The following is an 18,465-nucleotide window of genomic DNA, read 5'->3' as shown; positions in this document are numbered from 1 at the left end:
AGGTTGCTTGCTTGTTGCCAGGGAGCCCTAGCGACATGAACACGTCAGCGGAGCGGCGAGCAGGAGAAGCAGAAGAGCGACTCTAAACCATGACAGACTAGCCGCTGCTAAGAGTTTAGAGTATTTCCCAGTTAACGTAACTGATAGAGCTAAGTTGTCAGACTTTGTGTTCAGAGGCCAATTGGGAAAAGCTGCAGAACTGTGCCATTTAGCCAGCTAGCCAATTGCCTTATCTTACCGTTAGATAGCTTTAGCTTGTTGTGCTAGCTTAGCTAAGTTAAAGTTCGTGTAAATGAAAGTGGAGTAAATGTGGCTTTACTTGGGTCTGTAACTGAGCAGGCTAGCAAGCTAGGAAACCTAATTAGTTAGTTAACTACCGTGCTTGAGGCTGGTAGAGTCAGGGCCAGCTGTCAGGGTGAACTGCTGCAAATACTGGAACCATGCATGCTGAGAGATAGCTAGTTAAACTAGCTTTCGAGCTACTTCAGCTAACCTAGCTTAGCCTAGCTAACCCTGCAAGCTGTCAACCCACAAGAGCAGAAGATGTGCTGGTGAAGATGCGGATCCTCCTCCCAGCGGCCAGGAAAAGAACTAGCGTTAGCTAGCGAGTCGCCGTTAATCGACAGACCCCCCGGAGGTTTCCAACCACGGCTCGGCACGTTCTGTGACATGTCGTCTCCATCGCCGGTGCAGATCAGGGAGGCGAACGCGCATTTGGCCGCTTTGCACAGGCGAGTCGCGGACCTCGAGCAGAAGCTGGAGGCAGCCGAGAACACCGTGCGGGAACAAGCGGAGAGCCTGATTCGGAAAGACGAGCAGCTGAGGGCTACTACACAAGAGATAACCGAGAACAAGGACCGGTAGGTTAAAAGAGAGCATCCGTAGGGCCATATCAGTTTTAACACAGGCAGGTTAATCGATTAGCTAGCTAACGTCAAAGCCCAACAAGATATCTGCAGTACAACCTCTCTCTCTGCAGGCCCGTGGCTATCCAGGGCCTAATTTTGACATTCTTAAACAATTCAAACAATGTGGTAAACTAGCTAGCTTAGTAGTTTATAGCTTCAGAGTTGGTTTGAATTCGGTGGTTTACAGCTCTGGAACAAAAATAAGAGACCACTTCATCAATTTCTCTGATGTTGCTATTTATAGGTATATGTTTAAATGAAATGAACATTGTTGTTTTATTCTATAAACTATATTTAGAGCATTTATTTGCAGGAAATGAGAAATGGCTGAAATAACAAAAAGATGCAAAGCGTTCGGACCTCAATGAAAAGAAAACAAGTTTTTATGCATCTTGGCACGTTCTCCTCCACCAGTTTTACACACTGCTTTTGGATTACTTTATGCCACTCCTGGTGCAAAAAAAAAATAAGTTCAGCTTGATTCGATGACTTATCATCTATCATCTTCTTGATTTATATTCCAGAGTTTTTCAATTTGGTAAAATCAAAGAAACACATCACAAGAGCTGTATGTGATTAGTTTTCTAATGCTAAAAGGATTCAGATGTTAAGTCATGTACAGTCACTAAATACAAATCATAATTTATCAATTAGAAACTTACCCACCATTTCTTTACAGTGGTGGTGTAAGGAACTAGGGGTCCCACACATACTCAGGAATTTATGCTGTATTTACTGTGCAAGACAAGCAGTAGCTCTAGTTATAACCTTACAATGGGGAAAATTAGCTGTAAAGAGATCTTTGGATGATATTTTGCCAAACTAGGTTGTGCATGTATATCTTCACTGTGAATGGACTTCTATGAAAAAATCTATGATACAGTACTAGTTCAAAGCTTTGACACACCTTCTCATTCAGTGCATTTCTTTATCTCTGTATTGATCTCTTTCTGTATTTTTGACATTGTAGATTAATGCTAAAGATACCAAAACTATTAAGAGGCACATAAGAAATGACATGTAAACATAAAAAAAGTGTTTGGCCTCCACAATTATCTGACTTAAACCTAACTAAATTGGGTGATTTGGGATGAGCTGGAGCACAGTGTGAAGCTGCTTAGAAGAATCTAAAGTATAAAACATTATTTTTGTTTACAAAATAATTCTGTATGTGTTTCTGTATAGCTTTATTATCTTTAATATTGAATGGGAAGAGGTGTGTCTATACTTAGACCAGAAGCTACTCAGATTCACCAAAAGAAGCTAAACATTTTTAGAAATGTATCGACATTAATAGTAATTACTTAGTATGTGTTCACAGTGCATTTCACGTTATAAAACCACCCTGAAAGACTATAGGGGAAAAACAGTCTGCATATCAGCACTTTAAATATGTCAACTAATTTTGTTTTTCCATTTTTTTTTTTTTCAAGGGAAATTTCCTACCTCCACGAAAAGCTTTATCAGTCAGAAGAATCCATCCAGAAACTCCAGCACATGGTGAAGGAGAAGGATTCCCTAATCAGTCAGCTTCAGCACCGCTGTCAGCTGCTGGACAACATCTGCAAAAGCCGTCCATTATTAGACAGCATGCTGGCCCAAATGGCAGAGGCAGAAAGAATGGGACCTGTTATTGACTTAAGCAAACCCACTGCAGACACATCGCTCACTGATGGAGATTCCAATTGCAGCCCTAGTGGCCTTTCCAATCACAAAGACTTCTCACTCAGCGAGGACGACGTGGACGATCAGGAGCTGGATGGTGTTGTGTTTGGAACTACAGTATGAAAAGCAGAACAGGGCTTTTATGTTTCCCAACTTTGTCGGCCCGAGCAGATTCTAAGAGAAATGCAGACAGTGACTTTGTATAAGAAGCGGTTAGTCTGCAGTTGATTCGGTACATATTTTACAGTCAGCAGTGTATCTTTACTTTACAGCTACCTTTCAGTACAGTAAGCACAGATGCGATTCAACATGATGTTCCCAAGCTGTTGACAGAGCCTGTGATGGAGCAGTTGTGGAAGAGCATGGTTAACTAGGGTGGCCTTAGGCTGTGAGCAGTTATATGTGAAGTTTATTTTCTTAATGTGATGCACTACAGACTGGTCACTTTTAGTTCATACAGTTCTATTTCTGTTTCAAACCCTAAAACCAACCAATTCTTAAATTTTAAAAATGTTCCAGCAAATGTTACTTTAGGATAGATAGGAAAGGGAACCTGTAGAGACCATTTTACAGTTTTATATATAAAGGAATACTCAAGTGTTTTCAACTTCTATACCAAATTCAATATCTCTAGCATTCGATTGATTACCACAAACCATAACTTTAACTTCCCTTTAATAACAAAACAATCAAAAGCTAATTTAATTGAATACGATAATTGTTTTTTCACCATAGTATAAGTCATTTTTGTTACAGAAAAGTAATACAATACATTATAGAAAATGAATGCCAATGTCAAGTAATGCTTTTATTATTTTATTTATAGAGTCTGGTTGCCAAAACAGGAGTGCCATAATTGAATCCGGCATGATCATATTAATATCCATGGTAATCAACCACATAGTACAACTGATAAAGATCAGGGTTGGAAAAAGATAGAGTATTTCTATACATGGTGTACTTTCCCAAAGAAACAGTAACAGTGGTCCAGGGAAGGACGTAAACATGTAAGTTTTTCAGCAACACTCTTTTATTTTGTTACATTTTCCAATTACATTTTGTTTAAAAAAAATCTAATGCCAGGTCAGCTAAATCTTAGAAAATCTGTTACAGTTTTACCACAACTTACAAGTTACTGTCGCACTGAGCAGGGATAGTCTCACTGCTGATTTGATTGCAAACATAAATAAATTCTGGAGCTTTCTCTAATTTCAGTTTTTTTTCTCTTACTTTGATGTCAAGACAGGACACTTAAGTCTTGTTTGCCTGAATGTGGCAGTGAATAATTATTTGGGTTGCAAAATTTTATTTTTTTTATTTAGTATTTGGAACCGAGTCTATGCAAGTATAAATCTTCTTTTAATGTGTGTAGGTATCATCTGGAAATGGAATGATTATGGTTGTCCAGTCATACATACAGGATTGATTGTTGCATTTAGTCCTTCACAAAGGCTCTCTCATTCAAGTGGGTAACTGTTGCACATATTCTGATAGTGTCTTAACCGTCCTATTTTGAACATTACAGCTTAAAAAAACAACAACTGTTAAATATCTTCCTCTTTGTTTTATGCAAAGGTGAAATGTGCTAATGCATCATGGCACAGTTCTTGTGATATCAGGGCGTGCGTCTTGTTACTGCTCGGTATAGGAGTGTGTGTATGCTATCTTTTATTTTTTACAGAGTTAACTGGTGCCTCAAAAAAACATGGTCAGTTGGTCTATTTATTCTGAATATATCTAATAAACTATTTTGTTATTCTGTGACGGCTCATGTATTATGTTTTAATGTTACTAGTCGCTTTACAGTCACAGCAACTGTGTGTGTATGAAAGCTGCTTGGGTTGGCTCAGTTTCTGAGCTCTCCACTTTGTTTGACAAAACAGGAATTGTGGTAGTATATTTTATGGGTCTGTATGTAAACACAGTGGCGAGAGTATTCAGAGTTTAAAAGAAAAAAGAAAAAAAAAAGGTTATTTTGATCTTGAATCATCAGGCTCTAAATGTTAGTTGCAAATAATTTTCCAATAATTTAACTTGTTTTCTTTACATTATTTGAGGTCTGAAAGCTCTGCATCTTTGTTATTTCAGCCATTTCTCATTTCCTGCAAATAAATGGAATTTGGGAGAAATGTTGCCTGTAGTTTCTAGAATAAAACAATGCTAATTTTACTCAAACTTCACCTATAAATATCAAAAATCAGAGAAACTAATTTAGAAACGGAAGTGGTCTCTTAATTTTTTCCAAAGCGGTGTGTGTGCGCATGTGCATACACACATGCACACACACACTTTTGTTAATTCCTGTATTTGCTTAATAGTCGCACTGAATAAAACAAAACCCAAAATAAACTTGAAGGTGACATGCAGATGTAATTGTACATTTAAAGTGTTTAATTGGTTTGCTGAATTATTACATTTAGGAAATAAACAGGAATTGTGCTCTTAATTGCACAGAAAGTAGAATACTTTGGTTCTCTGGAGAGGAATTGTTTACTTACACACATTTGAAATAATGTATAGAAACTTTGAGAAAAAAAAACACCTTTAAAGTATGAAGTAAAGTATCAAGTCAACTTTAAAAAAAATACAACACACTGCCTGCAACATTTTGATTACAATGTCATCTTTATTTATTAATTCGTTCAACAAATACAAAACTTTTTTTGTATAAAAGAGTAGCTTCTACACTTTGATATAAGCAATTAATGCGGAGGTCAGTACTGAAACACTGATTTAAAAGAAAACAAGTGCTATGCATGGCAGATCTTAGACCTACAAGCAAACAATCAGCAGAAAATCAATTCATCAATGTGGAAACAGCACCTTTCCCCTGCCAATGCTGTTGTGGAAGCCTTTGGTGCCGTCGGGTCCCATCGGCTGGCGCACAACCAGCACACCAAGCGGCCTCTTTATCTGACTGGGAGACATAGGCCAGCTTTTCTCTGCTTGAATTACCTGGGCAGCATTTCTTCGGCGTTGGACCCAGGGGCTCCCTGCGTACCCTGCGCTGTCTTGGGAGTAATCTCCTGAACTCCGGCTTCTGCTGCAAGCTGAACTGACAGTCGAGGGAGGAGTGCTACTGAAAATTGGTGTTGTGGCAACTGGGGAGCTGGCATGGCCTACAGGGAACAGCTTACGCGGTATGAGGGGGCTCCCGATAGGGCTACCAAGTGGGTTTCTGAAAGGGTCTGAGCGAAAGCTAGACACCCGTGGGATGGCCAGAGGGCTGCCGTACATGGCCTGAGGGCGAGAGACCCGTCGGTTAGGTCGGGGTGATGCTGGGGCAAAGTCAGATTCAGAGGAGCTGTACAGAGCTGAATCTTCAAGAGAGCAGAGATGCCTCTTGGCTTTCCTGTTTTGTTTCTTGGAATCGTCATAATCATTCTCAGTGCCTTCCTCAGACTCTTCCTCAGTGTGAACCTGGCTGGTTCCTGGTTTCCTTGTGCCACGGCTACCAAGGAGCACCACCCGAATGCCTTTCCCTCCATTCAGATGCTCCTCTGCTTTGAGAACTTCATAGGCCTTGCGGGCCCCATCCAGGTACTCATACTCCACCAATGCGCACAGTTTACGCCCAAGTTCAGTGTGTTTCTTGGTGTAGCGCTTGAGCTCAGCAGGTATCTCTTTTCCTGGACGAAGGATGCGCAGGGAAGTGATGGTACCATGAGAACCAAATATAGACATGGCGGTCTCCATGAAGTCTTGCTGCAGCTGCTCTGCTCCAGATGAACCACTGTTCTCTACTTCTGTGGAACTGATAATGTCCTGGAAGTTCCAGGCCAACAGCAGTTTGGTGGTAGGGATGCACAGCAGCCATTCAGGAACCGGGGTTCTCCGTCGCACCTTGGTTCCTGCCTCATTTACCTCAAGATGATGAGAGGTGCATGCTGCTGCCAGAGTTGTACGCCAGTCACGTGTGAGCTCTCGGATCTACCAAAAGAGAGGAAAAGTGATGATCCCAACAATTCAGACCAATGACATCAAGCTATATATGCTGTAGAATGCTCTGCAGCACTTAAATGCTACTTTTATGTTTGTAAAAATGCACAGAAAGAGGAAATGTGGTACCATGCCAATATATATTCATGTACATATACATAACAGCCAATGCCTGAATCAATGTTAAGATATAATAGTTAATATCCTGCATTTACTTCTTTTTCTGAACTCACCTTTTTGAAAGAGGTCATCAACTTCAGGCTGACATAACCCATCTTGTTCCTCTGGATGTGTTTTAACAGAAATGCATCGACTTCCAGATTCTCATCAGAGAGGTAGTGCTCAAGCTGAGCAGCTATTTTCAGTTTCAGTTCACTTGGTGGTGGAGTCCAGGCTTCGCCTTCACATCCTTCTTCTTCAAATACATCAGTCAGCTCTGCTGAACTTCTAAAAATAAATGTTTATTTTAAGCTTTTAAAAAAGAGACCTTGCATGTGCTAAATACTCAGAGAGGCACACTTTCGTAACACAATTTAAACAAGTTAAAAGTACCAGGACTGTTTTTAAGTCTGCTTATATCTTACCCATCCAAACTATCATTCAGTCCATCATCAGTGTAGGAGAAAGAGTCCTTCAGGTGAGAACCCTCCTCACAGTGGAAGATCTCCGAGAACAGGGGTGAAGACATACTGCAGTTAAAGACATTAAACAGATTTTCAGGCTCAGAAAAAGGAGGATCTAATTACAAAGCTTAGGCCCAGTTTCCCCCAGACTAGGATATAGCCAAATCTTACACACACAACATTGTGAATACAATTTCTCCCTTGTCTAAGACTAGGCCTAACCCTTAGATAATTAAACTACAACCTAAACGTACAAGATTAAAATACGATTGCTGTAAACCAACCTGGAGAGCCTCCCGGCGGGTCTCCCTGTGTCGCCACACGAGCCCAGGTGAAGCTAATTTAGAACGCTGATTTTAAAAGTTCAGACGTCACTGATGAACAATAGCGCTTATTGGATAAACGACAGCCAACTAAACTTTACGGTGGCCTTGACAGGTAAAATCACACAAAAGAGCAAAAACAGCAGCAAATAAATATATTAATACTAATAACACACAAAAATAGAAAAAAAACCTTAAATGTTAAAAATTAAAGGTTAACATTACCACAAAAAACAATACCAGGAAAAAAAATGTCAAAACAGGAAATGAAATAAAATATTACCAGACACAAAAAATAGTTAATATATAAAAAACCCTCTTAAAAAAGGAACAAAAATGACAAAATATATATGATATAAATGAAAAATGAAGAAAAGAATAACCTCTACTTTAAAAAAAATAGTAGCAATGATAAATATAATCAGACACAAAAAATATTAGAAAATATATATTTTTTTAAATGATCCCCACTTTAAAAAAGGAAAATAAACACATAAAAAGAGGACGAAAATGAGAAATATAAAATTTAATAAATGTTACCGCACACAAAAATGGTAGTAAAAATGACAAAGGAAAAAGGAACAATAAAAAAGGAACAATAAAAATATTAGCATAATATTTATATATATATATATATATATATTTTTTATATATATATATATATATATATATATATATATATATATATATATTTTTTTTTGCAGTTTTATAAAACAGTTGCAGCTGCAAGGTGGCATGTAACAGTCACTAGAGGGCATCAGGAGCCATGAATTAATGTGCTATATATATGAGCAATGATAAACATAACCAAACAGACACAAAAAAATATATTAGAAAATAAAGAACAGTATAAGACAGAGTTAACAAAGTGATAAAAGCATACAAATAAAATAATAAAACCACCCAAAAAGAAAACAAGTGAATGAAATGACAATTTAACAATTCATTATTAAAAGACAATTAACAAATTATTCATTTTAATGATTCGTAGAAATTAACGTGTTAAACCTGCGCATTTTCACCGTGTTAAATACATTAATCAAACCTAATAAACTCTTTGACTCTGCTTTGCTGCAGGATGTGAGTGTTTTTCAGGGCTGAGCTGAGGTGTCGAGCTGAATCTCAGTTTCTGGAGGTGTTTAATGGTGTGGATTGCAGCTGAATGGATTCTGCAGGGGGTCCCAGAAACGACAATAGTTAGACAACCGCCCCTGACTTTTTCACGTAGCTTCCAGACCTTGACTGTGAGGTGAGCACTGCTCACTTGTGTAATCCTCCCTGACCTGCCCGCTGTAGGAGGCAGTCTGCAGCTCTTTGTAGACAAAACAATGTAAAGAGCGTTAGACTGAACTGCAAATGATGAGGGTTAAACACGTTAAAACCAGCAGTGTGATGGTTCATTCTGTCCCATTGGGATGCCAAATGAATACATCTGATTCTGTTCCTGGCAGAACTTTTATTTACCACTAAGTACAGTCAAGTGGTGGTGAATAAACGTTATAGCAGTAATCGTATTTTTGCACATTCGGTCCCAGTGCAATGGAATATATGTTCCCAATGTCATATTAAATGTGTGCAGACCGAATTCTAAATTACTTAGTGTTCATTTGAAAATGCTTAATATTTCTTCGCCGCCAGGTGGCAGTATCGGACTAAAAATGTCCACACCTGAATTGAAATATAAACTATATTTATATTTGACAAAAATGCTCACATCTTATATTTTTTATTTTGCGCGCAAAAAACGTCTAGTTTTCAAATAGCCATTTATTGTTATTTTTTTAAATGATCTTATTTCCTTATTTATATTTAGCAGTTTTATAAAACAGTTGCAGCTGCAAGGTGGCATGTAACAGTCACTAGGGGGAATCAGGAGCCATGAATTAAGGTCATGAAACTTAAGTAACGTGTCCTTGCTTGTTTATCTTGTAAATTAAAACGTGTTTATTAAATCATACTAGCAATTGTTACAATTAATATCAAAATTAAGACATTATGTTTAAATGTTGCATGGGATTTGATAACGTGTAGAATGAAAAAACAAAAAAGAATAATAATAATAAATAGTGCAGTTAGTTAATGATTTTAATGTATTAAGTCTTGTGCTATTAAATTGGCCTTGTTTATGTATGGCCATGCAGAGGCAACCAGAGCAACAACAACAACCTGTACCATCAACAACATTGTAGAGCAGGCGCCCATAATTAGAGCTGCTGAAACCAGAACGAGGAGTGATGAAAGTTCCAGGTAACACGGATAAACTCCACCACCTTCTAGAGGCTCTGCATGCGCACTGTACTGGGACAGCCTGAGCCTCGCGCGAAGTGTAAATACAAGCAATAGCTATGCAGGGGAGATCTACAACAGTACAACAGTGCAAAACATGTTATGGCACATTATGTTTAGCATACACATTATTTATTGATTTATTGATTTATTTAATATAATGACACACTTGAAGCAGTAACAGTGCAATGCATTACTATATCACATGAATCAGGTCATCTGACGTTTAATCACAATCTACTACTCATAATCATCTCTAAACTATAGATTATTGGCATTTTATGGGAATTAAATAATGAACCTTTAATCTAATATATAATACATTAATGTATGATAAACACGATGATAGACGTTTTACGTAAATAATCAACGCTCAATAACAATATATGCACGATGAAACTTTTTAAAAATTATTATTCTTTTCAGCAATGTCTGCATTCAAGGTGAAAGGGAAACTTAGGAAATTCCACCAGACTCGATAGTGGTATAAACAACCAGACACACACAGAGGTGGAGGGGGGGGGGAACTGATCGGCCCACGTGGGTTCCGAACAGGAGTCTCCACCAACAGCCAATGACCAGAGAGCGGAGTATTTCGTTGGCCAATGGGAAAAGGGTGCGTTGGAACAGACCACCCCCGCCTGGTTCGGGGTAGATATATGCGTTGAGTTTCGCTGATACCCGGCAGAAGACACTTGACGAGCGCAAGGAACAAGACTAAGAAGCAGGATACTCTCGAGCTATAGCAGAACTCATTGGATTACTATCGACTTTGCCTTTTCGCCGGCACTCTCGCGCTTGGATTTTGTGACTTTTTTGGGAGTCCTTCTTGAGACGTTTGGATTATTATTATTATTCATCATCACCTCAACACAACATGACTCTGGAAGAAGTCGTTGGATGCGATATGGCTGACAAGAAGTAAGTTCTGGTCTTGCTTTGAGTTTGCATAGTCTTACAATAGTCGTAGCCTAGTCATTGCATGCATTCGAAAGGAGCCTGTAGCTACATCAGTGCTTTTATACTTTTATAGCAGTTTAATAGTCAGTGAGTGCATGCTTCTGCTGAAAGCAACCACAACCAAACCTACAAGTTTTGCTTATCAAGTTTTTGCATTTTCTTCTAGAATGGACACAGTGAGCCAAGCCTTAGAAGAGCTGCTGGTAGCAGCCCAGAGACAAGACTGTCTGACCGTGGGGGTTTACGAGTCTGCAAAGCTGATGAATGTGTAAGTATACTTATCCTAAAAGACATTGTCTTAACTTTAGTATAAGAAACTCATTTTCATTTCGTCATTTACAAATCGTGTGCACTGTAGACCAGCAATTAATTCGCTGCCTTTTTTTCTTTATTCTCTTTTCAACAACAGTGATCCAGACAACGTGGTGTTGTGCGTGCTCGCCACGGACGAGGAGGACGAGGACGACATCGCGCTGCAGATCCACTTTACGCTGCTGCAAGCTTTCTGCTGCGAGAACGACATCAACATCCTGCGGGTGTCCGGCTTGCGGCGCCTGGCGCAGGTCTTGGGCGAGCCGGCCGATGTGGATAATAACAGCACCGGGGGCAGCAGCAACAACAGCAACGGCGAGCCCAGAGACTTCCACTGCATCTTAGTGAACGTAAGTGTCGACTTTCTTCATACTTCACACTGCACTGTTTGTACTACTATTATTTAGTTAGCAGCAAGTGTGTTTGTGATTAGACTCCTTGGCATCGCCATTGTAGCAACACGAATATGGAGTTTATATGCTATTCTAGCTAGTTTTTAGTGAATAATAGCTGCTACAGTTTCAATATTATGTTCAAGAAGAGCATTTTGACTAAACGCCCTTTTCCTTTGCATTTCTTTCCATACAGAATCCTCAATGCCAGCCTCTCAAGTGCCAGGCTCTGCAAGAGGTGGGCAACTACTGCGACGAGAGCCGCTGCAGGAACCAGTGGGTGCCCTGCCTGTCCCTGCGCGAGCGCTGAAAGCCGAGTGAGCGGCGCGTGGGAACAAGATTAAAATGAAAACGAGCGATCAACCGCCATTGCAAAAACCCGAGAATGCAAAAGGGGGGCTTTTTGTGTTTTTGGTCACCGCTCTGCATCAGCCAACGAGGCTGAAGAAAGAGAGAGGGAGGGCGCGTGCGCTTCACTTCGCAGCTCTGACTCCGTCCTCCGCGCGAGGGAGGTAGCTAGCGGCGGAGGAGGAAAGAGAAGAAGCAGAAGGAGAGGAGAGGAGGAAAAAGGTGGAGGAGTAGGAGGAAAAGCCGTGATGGAGGCGCACCGTGTTGGAGGAGCTCCGCGCGGGGGCGCGCGCTCTGACGGTTTCTCCGTGGACAGAAACCCAAAAGGGGCAGACAAGCTGCAGAAGATGGTGTGCGGTTTCTTTCTGCTGCAGGTCACTCTCTTGACTTGCTGTGCTCTACTGTACTCTACTGAACTGAACTGTGAGATACGTGTGCTTGCAGTATCATATGCTCATATGTTTGGACTTAAGAAGGCTCAGCTGCCTTAATGTGGCACGTGGACTGCAGCATCTGCTTTGTGTGACTGCAAGAAGAGAAAGAAGAAGGCCAGTGTTACAAGACATCATGATGATGATGATGATAATGTCTTATGGACTCAGTACTCAATATATACGAAAACCACGACTGGACTACTTCATTGTTTTTTTTTAATCTGTAGGCTATAAATTATTTGCCATAATTTAAACAGAGTAATATAAATGATGTGTGATCAAACCTCATGTGAATTCAAATTCAATGCTGTTTCAATAAATTATTGTTTGGAAATTGAACATTTTTGGCTTATAGTGTTTTATATGGGCAAGGGAAAACATAGGGAAGCGGGAGGGGCCATGCAGACAAAAGAGGAACCTCAGACACATTCAGTCTTACACTGCCTAAGGGTTAGATTATGCAAACAGAAGTAAGGCACATTATATTCTTTTCTCAGTTAGCTGAAGGGCAGTCTTCACATCCTCATAAACTGGAATCTGCGTCAGACCGAACCGTCACAGTTGCAACACCAGGCTGACTGAACACGGATTTGAGGTCACTGGAGTACTGTTTACTTTGGAAAGCTGTTCACTCCACAGTGTGATACAAGAAATACAGTTCTTGCGCACAGGCTCAGATATTAGATAGTAAAAAACAGAGCAGTGCTCTTATCTAACCAGGCATTGTCAACCTGTGGTGCACGAATGCATGGGAATTTAAATTTAGATGGTTGGGGTTGATTATATTGCTCAAACTAAGAAAAGCTCTTATACACTTGGAGGTCTGGTAGGATCTGCACTAAACCAGTTGATACAGTGCTGCACATCAGCAGCAGACAGTAGGTCAGAATGCTAATCTCATTTAAAAGTCTTAATGTGTCTCATGTACTTGAGAGTAATAGCAATGACTGAGGTGTAGTCACAATTTAGGATATAAAAATAGATAACAAAAACTTTCAAATCTCTCAAGAGTTACAAAACAAAGGTTACAAAATATGTCAGTATGGTCATACCGCTTTATTAAAAATTCCAGGACAGATTGTGCATGTGACTGACAAGAAGTTTCTGCCCACCACTTTATATTATGAGAAATAAAAGATCATACCCATGATAAAGCTCACTCTGGGGTACATTATGACATTTAAGACTTGATCTGAGAGATTGGATTGAGTAAATATGTCAGTCTGAAAGCTCAAGTAAACTTGCACTTCACATCTTACTGTAGTCTTCCTTTGAGAATTCAGTGTTGTGGAAGAAGGGTATCTTCACAAAACACTTAAAGGCAGATTGGCATGACTTTACAATGATAACCCTATTTGCACAACACAATCATTATTATAATGTTTTTATACATCATTATGTTTTTAAGACTACCTGTAAGCAAGAGATAAGGTGTAGGCACCCAAGCTGGCTGATCAGCATGACCATCATCACCAAGCTGATAGCCCAGATTACCAGCATCACCAAGCTGGTTGACCAACATGATCAAATGGTCACATTGGTCGACCAGCATTACCAGTATCACCACGTTGGATGACCATCGTGACCATGCTAGTTTATCGGTGTGACCTGCATTACCAAGCTGGTTAACCAGCATCACCAAAATTACATGAAACCTACTACATATGTTTTTCTGGCCAAGAGCTTGTTAACCAACTTGTTTACCAGCATAAAGTATGTTTTGCCTGGATGACCACCTTGAACATCAAAGACCAGGTTAAACTATCCAAAAACCAGCTACCAGCCTTGAGCTGGTCTTGTGTGTAGGGAAAAGATGTGCTACTTATTCTGCTCCCCTTACTGATATAAACAAACAAAAAATGACCAAATATAGGACAGTATGGTCGGTCCAAAAACATGTGGAATGCTACAATTCTCAGTATTAAACTTTTTAATTAAACGTAAACTTTAAAATTAAACTTTTCCACTGAAACAATGTGTATCTACAACATCAGAATCAATGTATATGTTCACATTGATTTCATATTGACTTAACATAGATTCAGTGTCTGGGATAGGCTCATATATACAGATCTGGAAAAAAAATTAGAGACCACTTACAAATGATGAGTTTCTTTGAGTTTACCAAACCTCTGGAATATAATGAGGAGTAAGACGGATGATCACAAGCGATCAAACCAAGCTGAACTGCTTGATGTTTTGCACCAGGAGTGGCATAAAGTTATCCAAAAGCAGTGTGTAAGACTGGTGGAGAACATGTCAAGATGCATGAAAATCGTGAATTAAAAACTAGGGTTATTCCACCAAATATAAATTTTGGAACTCTTAAAACTTCATGAATATAAACTTGTTTTCTTTGCAATTTTTTGAGCTCTGAAAGCTCTGCATTTTTTTTTGTTATTTCAGCCATTTCTCATTTGCAAATCTGCAAATAAATGCTCTAAATGACAATATTTTTATTTGAAATTTGGAAGAAATGTTGTCCCTAGGGTACAGAAAAAACAACAATGTTATTTTTACTCAAACATATACCTATAATTTGCGAAATCACCTTTTGCCTTAAACAATTGTGAGTGTAGACGAGTCTTTAAATTAACATTGATTCACTGTCAGAATTTCAACAGTAACCATTGCTTATTAGGCAATGTTAGATTCAGTTGGCTTAAAGGTTGCTTTTACATCCTTTACATTAAGATGTAAGGTGTAATGCAACAAAAAAAGAACGTTTATTCAATGTTAGTTGTTATCAGTCCTTGTTGTTTGTTTTATTTCTTGCCTTAGAAAGTTGATGGCTATACGGCTGCATGTTAGCATTAGCACAAGCAAGTTCACTCAGGTTATAAACTACTTAATACCAAACACGTAGAACAGAGGCAGAACAGGTGGATTTTATGTCACTGAATGAAAACGACCACACGTATTTTCCTCATATTTAGTCTAAACTTCTCTTCGTTTCTCCTGTGGTGTTTAGAGCTGCGTGTCAGTGTGTCAGAGTGAATTTAGGTTGTGTCACGGCTGACAAGCGTATATTGATGGTATCAAAACCCAGATCAGTAATATTCACCCAATATAAAATGATTCCACGCTTGTTTTCTCCACCTGTGTGCGTCTGAGCGTCTGAGAGAGAGTTGTTTGTGGGCATCCCCGAGCTAATTATTTATTCCGCTCCACTTACGTAGCCCTATCACCGATTACGCATCGGTATCTCCGGAAACGTCATTGACCATATAAGGGCAAATCTGAGCCCTTCTCGGAGGTTCCACCACGCTGCGAGGAGTGATTTTTGAACGTGGCGAGCCGCCTTTCTGAAGAGGCTGAGAGCGGACTGGGCTGTTTCTCTAGAAATGGTCCAGCGGAAGCAGCACGACTCTTCCCTGGCAGTCAGTCACACTGTAGGTATGTGAGGAATGCGAAAACACTCCTCTGTTCAGCTGAAAGAGGGAGAGGGAGAGAGAGAGAAAGAGATAAAAAGAGAGTAGTTTCTGAGAGGATGCACAAGAGCACACCAGGAAGTCTGAATTTGCCTGTGTTTGTTTCCTCTCTTCCTTTAAAGGTGAACTCCAGTGTGAAATGGACTTGGAGTGTAGTGAAACATGATAACGAGTACAAACTTTTGTCAAAAAGCCCACCTCCGTTTACCCCCAGCATTCCCAATTACAGTGCTTTGAGCCAGTGCTTCCCACAGGCTTACATTGCCAGAGATGGGGCATAGCTTTGGCCATGTAAAGAAAACACTATTTTTTATTTTTTCACCATTAACAAGCTCAAAATAGCTCCTACATACTTCATCGGTAAAATTTAGAGGGCTTAGGATAGAGGAACAGATTAATTTAGCAAAATTAATTAAATTGGAAACAGAAATGCATGAATTCCAGCTGTTGCTGAAAATATCTCTACATGCATTTATATTAAGAGATTTATATGCATTTATATTATACAAAGAGATTTCTTTGCATGGGCAATGCTATGCCCCTTTTGCTAGTATTGTAAGCCTGTAGGGAGCATCAGCTAAAAGTGCTGAATTTCGAAACGCTGGAGGTGAACAGAGGAGGGCTTTTCGGCCAAAGTTTGTACTCGTTATCATGATTCACACCTTAAGTCCATTTTACACCAGATTTCTCCTTTAAAAGCTGGCAATCCTCTAAAATGTGCTGGCCAGGGGGGTCGCCAAGACCAAGACTGAGTGGCATTGAGTGCTCCAGCTTTTATTTCCAACAGGATTTTCAGGATTTCAAGATACATTAATTAATTATAATAGATTAAAAATAGAATCTTCATAGAAGTGTCATCAGGAGAAAACCTTTCGTTCATTCTCTCCACATTCTCTACTTGGGACAGGTCATACTCTCAGTACCCATACGTTGTTCTTCTGCAGCCATGCCTTTGAAATGTGTGCCTCATGTGTTTCACACTGTCCTGTCCCTGGAAACCATTACATGTGTCCCAGGAAAAGATGCCGCCTTGAAGGCAGCAGGTTTTGCTCTAAGATCTCAATGTACGTTCCTGCAGCAGTGCTGCTATTACAGGAGTGTACTGACACAACCCCATTACACACCCTAACTTTTGGACTTGTTGCTGATAACACCCTGGATGATGCTTTTTTAAAATTTAGTCCAGAGCACACGGAGTCTGTTTTATCCTTTTGTCTGGTGACAATGCACATTTTTGCCACTTCTCGACAAGGTTAACATTTAGCCTTCTGTTTTTATCGTTTTAAAAAGTATAATTATAGCATTATTTGAATGTAACTCCATATTGTAGAAGTAAACTTTTGCACTTTTGGTTATATCTATTGGTCTAGCTATTGACAAGTAGTGATTCTTGATGCAGTGCAGAATATGATTCTATGCAAACCTCAGGATCTTAATAAACAAACCTTAAGAGTTGCAAGCTGAAGGTTTTACCTCAGAAGAGAAGTGAAATGCAAGATGACCCAAGAATCCTACAGAAAGTGAAGCCTTTTGACAGATACTATACAGAATGGGCAAAAATGCACATTGGAAATCAGTTCATCTTTTACTTAGCATTGTAAAGTAAGAGATTTTTCGGCCAAGTGTGCAATTGGCAACATCTGTGGCGAAATTTGCATTCCACTGGGCTTATAAATGGACTGTAGCTAATTCTAACTGGTGGCTAAAAACTTGCTGACTTGAACTTTAAATAGCTATAGTGCTATTTTTGAAATAGAAGATTTGGAAACCAGAGCTGGGATATATACAGTAGGTACGTAGGCACATAGGGATAGAGGGATGGGTGGAGAGAGGGAGATTGTGCTTTGCACAGGAAACCAAAGCACTTCACCCACAGACATAGAGACGTTTGCATGAATCTTCCAACCCCCTTTCCTGCACATTAAGCCTTGATCTGTGTGTGATCTGTAATGACTGTGTGCCACCCAGCCTGACTCCCTCGCTGAGGTCAGCAGGTACACAGAGACTGGCGGCAGGCTTGGCTCATGTGCGCTGAGGCCCGTTCCCACCCACAGAATGAACCCTTTTACAGCTTGCCCCCCTCAGACAAATTTGGAGGCCGCGACAGAGGCGCAGAAGGTTTTATGGTGCCGGTGCTGTCCCGCGTTCTCCCAACCAAATCAAGCAGGCTATAAAAGCTGCGACTTTCTAAACGCTCTCATTTCGCAGCCTGCCATGTGATGCCTTTAATCAAGGCAGCTCCGGCACTTTATCTCGCCACCATAAACCAGTAGCTCATGCTTAATTAAACATACCAATTACTGGTTTACTGCATATGTGAAGTGAAATGTTCTAGGCCAAGAGGAGATGAAGTTCATATGGCACTGCAGCACTGTCAGAACAGGGAGGCCACTGAAAAAACACATTCAGGAAATGAACACGGGGTGTGTATTTATCAGTTTCTGCATTGTCTATGGTTGTGGAACAATTACTTGGGCTCCCAGTGAGTAAAACCATCATGCATTCATTTCAATGTGCAGCCTTACAAATATTATGTGTCATAGCAACAGTTAAGGAAGCATATGAAATGATTCTAAACAATGCAAAGCTGTCCTGTTGGTTTTTCCATATAAACAGACTTAGTCTGAAGATTTTATTGACCCTAGATAAACTTGCATCTGTTTTGTTTTGTCAATGTTTCTAGAAAACATGTTTGCCCAATCTGATATACAAATGCTTTGCTTGGGCCTTGAGTCTAAATTATAATAAATTGTAATGTTTTCTGCATGCAATAAAGGTTTGGTCTTCAGTGCAATGTCATAGTAGAACCACCTTTAGTTCCTCTAAATAATCTTTTGATTGATG

At 39.8% G+C, this 18,465-nt stretch overlaps 3 protein-coding genes across 5 annotated transcripts; 2 read left to right on the top strand and 1 right to left on the bottom strand.

Annotated features, from left to right (window-relative positions):
- On the top strand, positions 1–4,334 carry LOC103041728 (vimentin type intermediate filament associated coiled-coil protein). The gene is made up of 2 exons (XM_007240213.4): positions 1–860; positions 2,342–4,334. Exons 1-2 carry the CDS (start codon positions 670–672, stop codon positions 2,694–2,696), a joined length of 546 nt encoding a protein of 181 aa, XP_007240275.1. The 5' UTR covers positions 1–669; the 3' UTR covers positions 2,697–4,334.
- Positions 4,335–5,175: 841 nt separating this feature from the next.
- Positions 5,176–7,520, bottom strand: larp6b (La ribonucleoprotein 6, translational regulator b). 3 transcript variants are annotated; one of them, XM_007240214.4, is made up of 4 exons: positions 7,420–7,520; positions 7,097–7,201; positions 6,746–6,959; positions 5,176–6,503 (listed from the first exon to the last, which is right to left on the bottom strand). In XM_007240214.4, exons 2-4 carry the CDS (start codon positions 7,198–7,200, stop codon positions 5,379–5,381), a joined length of 1,443 nt encoding a protein of 480 aa, XP_007240276.3. In that variant the 5' UTR covers position 7,201; positions 7,420–7,520; the 3' UTR covers positions 5,176–5,378. The 3 variants fall into 3 exon arrangements, with proteins under 3 accessions (XP_007240276.3, XP_007240277.3, XP_049321487.1); XM_007240215.4 differs by having other exon boundaries at positions 6,746–6,956; XM_049465530.1 differs by lacking the exon at positions 7,420–7,520 and adding an exon at positions 7,390–7,413.
- A 2,896-nt stretch (positions 7,521–10,416) lies between these two features.
- gadd45ba (growth arrest and DNA-damage-inducible, beta a) lies at positions 10,417–12,529 on the top strand. Its single transcript, XM_007240216.4, has 4 exons — positions 10,417–10,665; positions 10,871–10,972; positions 11,114–11,366; positions 11,605–12,529. Exons 1-4 carry the CDS (start codon positions 10,622–10,624, stop codon positions 11,716–11,718), a joined length of 513 nt encoding a protein of 170 aa, XP_007240278.1. The 5' UTR covers positions 10,417–10,621; the 3' UTR covers positions 11,719–12,529.
- The last annotated feature ends 5,936 nt before the right edge of the window (positions 12,530–18,465 follow it).

Source organism: Astyanax mexicanus, chromosome 16, assembly GCF_023375975.1.
Source record: "Astyanax mexicanus isolate ESR-SI-001 chromosome 16, AstMex3_surface, whole genome shotgun sequence".
NCBI lineage: Eukaryota > Metazoa > Chordata > Actinopteri > Characiformes > Acestrorhamphidae > Astyanax > Astyanax mexicanus.
Note: the sequence above shows the minus strand (reverse complement) of the source record. Positions and strands in the feature narration are given on the sequence as shown.